The sequence below is a fragment of the Aristolochia californica genome, unplaced genomic scaffold (genome assembly GCF_029961685.1).
Source record: "Aristolochia californica isolate CCGP_79_NKW_82.1479 unplaced genomic scaffold, dmAriCali1.0.hap1 SCAF_5, whole genome shotgun sequence".
Classification (NCBI taxonomy): Eukaryota; Viridiplantae; Streptophyta; class Magnoliopsida; order Piperales; family Aristolochiaceae; genus Aristolochia; species Aristolochia californica.
In genome coordinates, this window is record NW_027182214.1 from 3272128 (window position 1) to 3278673 (window position 6546).

The 6546-nt window shown below is 39.5% G+C and overlaps 1 protein-coding gene across 1 annotated transcript; it reads right to left on the minus strand.

The window, feature by feature from the left end:
- Positions 1 to 2630: 2630 nt before the first annotated feature.
- Positions 2631 to 3852, minus strand: LOC137966382 (MDIS1-interacting receptor like kinase 2-like). Its single transcript, XM_068812968.1, has 2 exons — positions 3111 to 3852; positions 2631 to 2995 (listed from the first exon to the last, which is right to left on the minus strand). Exons 1-2 carry the CDS (start codon positions 3850 to 3852, stop codon positions 2631 to 2633), a joined length of 1107 nt encoding a protein of 368 aa, XP_068669069.1.
- Between the last annotated feature and the right edge of the window lie 2694 nt (positions 3853 to 6546).

Here is a 6546-nt window from a genome sequence, read left to right on the forward strand (position 1 = left end):
TCTGGTGAAGGGGAAAGATGAGCAGTATGGGTAATAGGTAGGGATGCACCATTCCCTACAATTGCACGATTCTTACCCGTGTAGGAGACAGACTGATCCAACGCTGAGTGGGCTAGAGTCATGTGGGCCGAAGCTCCTGGGTCTTTAAATCTGGCACAAAAAGAACATTTGCGATAGTGTGGGTGAAATTTCTTTTGGTTTAGATTGTTATCTTTCCTTTTCCCATAACATAAATTGTGGAGTTGTCACAAAATTTAACAGAGCTGCGAAAGGATTCATCCAAGTCAAAAAATGTCTCCTTCTCTCCACACATGTGGTTGTTGCAGCTAGTATTTAAATACCACATGTTTTGTTGAGTTTCTTCCTTCACATGACACACCATCAAAAGAAACACATCTTCTTCCTTTTCTGCAAAGTTAGTTTGATCTCCACTTTGTTTATTCAAATCAGTTTGACATTCTGATTTATAATGGCCATACCTATGACATCTGAAACATTCAACATTGGATTTGTCTGCTAACTTTGATCTATAAGTTGTTGAGTGGTGGCCTCCACGTCCTTTGCCTCTCCCTTGAAATTGACTCTCTTGGTGATGATGATTTTGTTGTTGGTTCCCACAATCATTGTTGTTTCTGCCTCCTCTACTTCGACCTCTGCTTTTTCCTTGTCCTCTATCAGCTCTACTGGGTGTAGAGTGATTTTTGAATAAGGCCTTCAATGGTTGTTTTTCTTTGTCCTGTTGGTTAATTTTTCACTCATGAACCAACAAAGAACTTAGTAATTCATCAATTAACAGTAAATCAACATCATTACCTTCTTCTATAACACAAACAACAAAATTAAATTTTGGTGTCAAAGATGGCAGAATCTTCTCAACAATGAGAACATCCTTTGTCTTGTTGCCATGGATCCGCATCTTGTTAACGATTGTCATCGTTTTTGAAAAATAGTCTGTAATTGATTCTCTGTATTTCGAACTCCGAATGAAGTGCTTGAAGTTGTTGCCTCTTAGCCCTTGTTGTACCTTTATACTTCTTCTTCATGGAATCCCAAATATGCTTGGATGTGTCTTTGCAAAGAATGGTTTCCAAGATTGAGCGATCAAATAGCTTGGAATAGATAATTTTTTGCTTTAAGATCCTTTAACTTCAGCCCTTCAAGCTCTGTGTTTTGTGCATCTATCAGCACAACACTTACTGTTGGTTCTGTTATTCCAGAAACAACAACCGTCCAATATTCTTTGGACCTCAAAAAATGCTCCATGCGCATGCTCCAATGGTCATAGTGACCATCAAAGCGTGGAACGGCTGGCTGTATAAAACTATCAGAAGCCATCAATTTCACCTTATATGAACTTAGATCACTCTCGAGGTTCTATTGAACCGAACACGGTAGTCTACTAGACTGCTCGGGCTAGACTGCTGGAGTGGTTAAAATTTTTTTTATCTGAAAATTTAGCGAGAGAAAAAATACCAGGTACCCTCCCGCCTGAGGAAGAGTGAGGACCACCGGGAAACGCGCTTTTCACGAGGACGAAGCGGGTTACTGACCCGCTTGACGTCCGCGTGAAGGCCTGTATCTGCGACACGGGCTTTCGGCAATCGGATTCCATCGCTAGTAACGACAGCGGCGAGGAAGGTCCGCGGCCACGACGCGACATTTTTTTTCCTCTTGATGTCTTTCCTTGAAGCAACGCTAGAAAAATGACAAACGATCAACGTCGACGCTGGCGAAGAAATCAGAGATGTTTCTTCCGTCCAAAGTTAGGAAGAAAAAATCGGTGAAGAAATCAGCGAAGAAGGGGTCTGCGATTGCGGCACGATTTTTTTTTATGTCTCTCTCTTGCCGATTTTTGGGATCTCTGGGTTTCGGGAAGCTCTGAAGGGAGCTTTCATCGAGTAAGGACGGGTCTGCGGCGATGGCAATGACGGCCCTCGGTGGACAGAGAGAGAGCTCTGTTTCTTCAGCGACGGGAAGGACAATTTGGGTTATGGTGTCACCGAACGGATTTCGGGAGCTCTGATTTTCGGTTATCCGAAATTTTGTTGACTCTGGTACCGACGGTAATTATTCGGGAGCTCTGATTCTCCTTCTGTGACTGCTGCTGTGACCGCTGCGGAGGAAAAAAAACAAGAGATAGGAAAATAACCTATATAAATAGACTAATACAAAACTGAAAGTAACACTAAAAAATAAGCAACGACATGCACGATCCAATCAAAAACAAACTCCTACTTAACTAAGTAAATTGAAACATAACTTCCTCAACGACATGCACGATCCAATCAAAAACACACTTAAACTCTCTATGTTTTTCTCTACCCTCTCTATCTCTCTATCACACAACTCTTAGTAGAGTTTCCACAAATACTTTGACTTGAACACTAGTACCAATCTAATCGGAGATTCCAGGTTCAACTCCCGATAGAGTTTCCACAAATTCCTTGACTTAACGTTAGCACCGATTTAATCGGAGACAAGATGGCTCTTGGGCATTTGGTGTGAATTGACGCAAAGAGGAGAAAGCAATTGTTTGGCCTTTTGGAGCTGAGCGGAGAAGAAGAGATGAATTATTGGTCTTATTATTTTCAGAGACAAAGAGGAAGAAGGGCTTCAGCTCTAATAACAAATCATATTTTAACATCCTTCAATTGTCCTAGAGTAATCGCGTGCAGAGGTAGACGGAGTGATGACCTGCAAGTCGCCAGCGCTTGAGCGACCCTTTTCATATCCGGTCGAGACGATGGATTCGACTGCGTGCACGCCAGTGCGATTGCCACCGCTGCTACCACCTCTTTCTCAACCACCTGCTCAGATGGGTAACGGAGTCTTTTGTCCAACACATCCTCCAACAGTTCATCTTGGAGACCTGTACCTAATGTGAACAGGGAAAGCAAGAGATCGCCCGGATGGCTGCCATGAATGACTTCAAGTGCCACCACTCCAAAGCTGTAGACATCACATTTTGCAGTCACCTTCCCTGAGTAAGCAAGCTCTGCATGCAGTTTCAAATCGGCATTCAGCAGAAACCCTTTTTGTTAACTAAGGGAAACAATTCATTTTTGAAACTTAATTCTGGGGAAACTGATACGAGAGTGTGAGAGACTCACCTGGTGCAAGGTATCCGAAAGTGCCTGCAACTGCTGTCCAATTAGATGAATTCTGCTTGAAGAACTTTGAAGTCCCAAAGTCTGAAACGCAAGCCTTAAATTCTTCATTCAACAAAATGTTTTTACTGGTGATGTCTCGATGAATAATCGGGGTTTTGATGTCATGGTGCATGTAAGATAAAGCGTTGGCAATGTCTTTTATTATGTTAACTCTCTTTGCCCAGTCCAGTTCAACAGCAGCTTCAGGATTGCTCAGTAGACCAGCTAAGCTCCCTTTGTCCATCAACTCATAAACCAGAAGCTTGCATTTGCGATGAGAACAGAACCCATATAGCTTCACAATGTTCCGGTGGCGTAATTCAACCAGCGCATGAATTTCATTCCGGAAGTTTCTCTCGTCTATCTCTTCTCCTTCTGCTGAATGCAGTTTCTTAACCGCCACTTTCTGACCTGTAGGCAGTTCTGCTTCGTAGACGCACCCACTTCCTCCGATTCCTAGACAATTAACGTCGTCGAAATCATCAGTTGCTTCGACTATGTTTTCATACACGATTTTTCCGTCATAGTTCCATACGGAAAACGTATCCTCGCTTTGCTTTCTGCTTCTTCCGCCGTCCTCAACACATAATCTCGACCTGGGATTTTTGCGAAGTAGTCTAATGAGAACGATGACGACGGTGGTGATCACAGCGGCATCAACCACGGCGATGATGATTACCTTTTTCTGCCACCCGGGAACCATTTCCGCTCTCGAGGGAAGAATCATACGGGTGCCAGTTATCCATGACCACCTTGCGCCCAGTAACAATGGTCCACTACAACATACATTAATGGGTAATTTTCTTAACGTGTCTAACAGGGTAAACTCCAGGGTCATTTTCTGAACGTGTCTAACAGGGTAGGCTCCTGTATTATCAAATGAAAGTGATCGTGTGAAACCATAGAAAAGGGAGAGAGGATGAATCACATATCCCATCCAGAGAAAATAAAGACTTGAAGGCTTTGAGGTATGCTTCTGTGTTGTTAAACGAAAGTCTAACGAAACACCAGAGAGAAGTTAGACACGCTAGAAGACTTTGACTTGTAATCTTTAGAAGGAAAAGGAAAAAGAATAAAGATGTGCAAAAGTAAGGGTGGCATTTAGCCGGAGTCGAGCCCGAACATATCTATGTTCGAGTATGTTTGAGCTGAACTTGATTTAAATATTTTGAACTCGAGTTCGAACTTTAAGATTCATTTAAAACTTTTCAAAAATTAAGTCTTGAGTTCGTGCTCCAACATACATTTAAAACTTTTTAAAAAATATATGTCAAATAAATTGTATATAAAATTATGCATAGATTTTACATAAAATTGGGAATGACCTCTACTTAAAATTAGGCACAAGGGTGGCATCGAATCTAGCTGAGTCCGAACCTTGTTCAAGCCGAGTTTGATTTAAATATTTTGAACTCGAGCTTGACCGACCCTTGCCTCGAACCTAAAATTGTAATCGAACTCGAACCTAATAATTTTAACCGAGTTTGAGCTCAAGCTCTAGCTGAGTTCGAGCTTAACCTACATTTAATACTCTATATAAAATATATTTCAAATAAATTATATATAAAATTATGCATACATTTAAAAAAAATGATAGGGGAAGTTCAAAATTGAATTTCAATAATAGATTAGAATGCACCAATATTAATCTTTTTTACTCCAAATGTTGTCTAACTTATTTTTTAATTTTTGAATCTGGCCATAAATTTACAATGGCCTCCTTAGTGCACCTAGTTGAAAATTTATATTCTAGAAAAAACTAGAAATATTTTTCCTATGATACATATTTCCAAAAAAACCTTTAAATAAAATCCTATTACTATTAGTGACTTATTAGAAAATTAAAAGATTTTTTTTTAAATTTTCTTAGGAAAGTTAAATGGACCTCTTATTGCCTATTTTAGGGAAATAAATAAAAATTAATAATCAATATAATATAAAACTATACTTATTGATAAATTTTTGATCAAATAAAATGTCAAACACAAAATTGATATGAAAATTATCTCATGCTAAAAGTATTACATCATCAACTGTCAAATACTTATTCAAAAATTTTCTATACGGTTTTCTAGCCCATCTAGGCAGGAAAATCTTACTTAGAAAATTATATGATTTTTTAAATAATAATTTTCAATTAGAAAAATGTTTACAAAAAATATGAGATACTAATTTATGATCTCGCACAAGCGAAAGTCGCATGTGAGAATTCATCTTCGCGCACGTAGGGGGGGGGGATTATTTCTTCCCCTACTGGTTCTGGTTTTCCGTCAAGACGAGGAACGACGCCGAGGGAAAATTTCCAGCAGCACCGGCGATCATCGGGGATAACGATTGCGACAAAAACAAAGGCGATGGCAGGCGATTGCGACAGAAACAAAGGCGAAGGCAAACAATTTTTGTTTTTACTTATTGCAAACTTTCTTTTATATGGAAATACTAATATTTCATTGTTTGTATCTGAATTCCATGTTCTTGAACAGTCTGATAAATGGAACTCATATCAGGTAAATTTTGAGGTCCCAGTGTGAAGGCACAACATTAGACAATGTGGAAAGAATCGTGCTCGTCTCTTTTAATTGCCCAAAAGCATGACTGATTAGATGTGAGAGTTCTTGAACAATTATTAGATGGGTATGATAAATACACATGCCTTTTGCTAGACCAAATCTCGTAACCTTAAACTCTTATTTTTCCATCTATGGGAAACTACTCCCTCAGTAATGGGTCATTTTCTTAACGTGTCTAAGAGGGTAAGCTCCTGTATTATCAAATGAAAGTGATCGTGTTAAACCATAGAAAAGGGCGAGTGGATGAATCCCATATCCCATCCAGTGAAAATAAAGACTTTTTAAACGTATGTGTTAACGAAATAGCAGACTGAAGGAGAGAAGTTTGAGTCAGACAATTGAAGTGTGAATTGAATGAGAAGTTGATCGTTGAATGGGTAGATAACTATCCCTTTCCGAAGAAATGAAACGCTAGAAGACTTGACTTGTAAGCTCTGGAAGGGAAAGGGAAAAGGAAAAGGAATAAAGATGGGTAAAAGATATGTTTGAGTTCATAGTCAGGTGAGCAAATTCACAACCACTGAGAAGTTTGAATTTGTGGTTTTACCAATAAATCTCCTTACCATGAGACCATTGAGTTTGATATAATGTTGGCCACTTTCAGTACTTTGATGAGCATGCAAAAGATGGTGGGCATCCGACTACTGATTAGATCTCATTGGTCTGGTTATTGGAAAAATAACCCTCTAAATTGCTGTTATCTCATTTTTAAAATATTTTTCTCTTAGCATCTCAGTGTCGGGCTGTCGGATTCGTCTTGGCTACAAGCTGTCGAAATCTCCTTCCTCGGCGACAGAAAGTTGCAGAAAAAATAATCTGTTTACTCT

Excerpts from the sequence above, each read along its gene's own strand:
- LOC137966382 (XM_068812968.1), bottom strand. The coding sequence starts at position 3,852 with ATGGTTCCCGGGTGGCAGAAAAAGGTAATCATCATCGCCGTGGTTGAT. Across the intron at positions 2,996-3,110 it reads TTTCGGATACCTTGCACCAG|AGCTTGCTTACTCAGGGAAG; the intron begins GTGAGTCTCTCA and ends AACTGCATGCAG.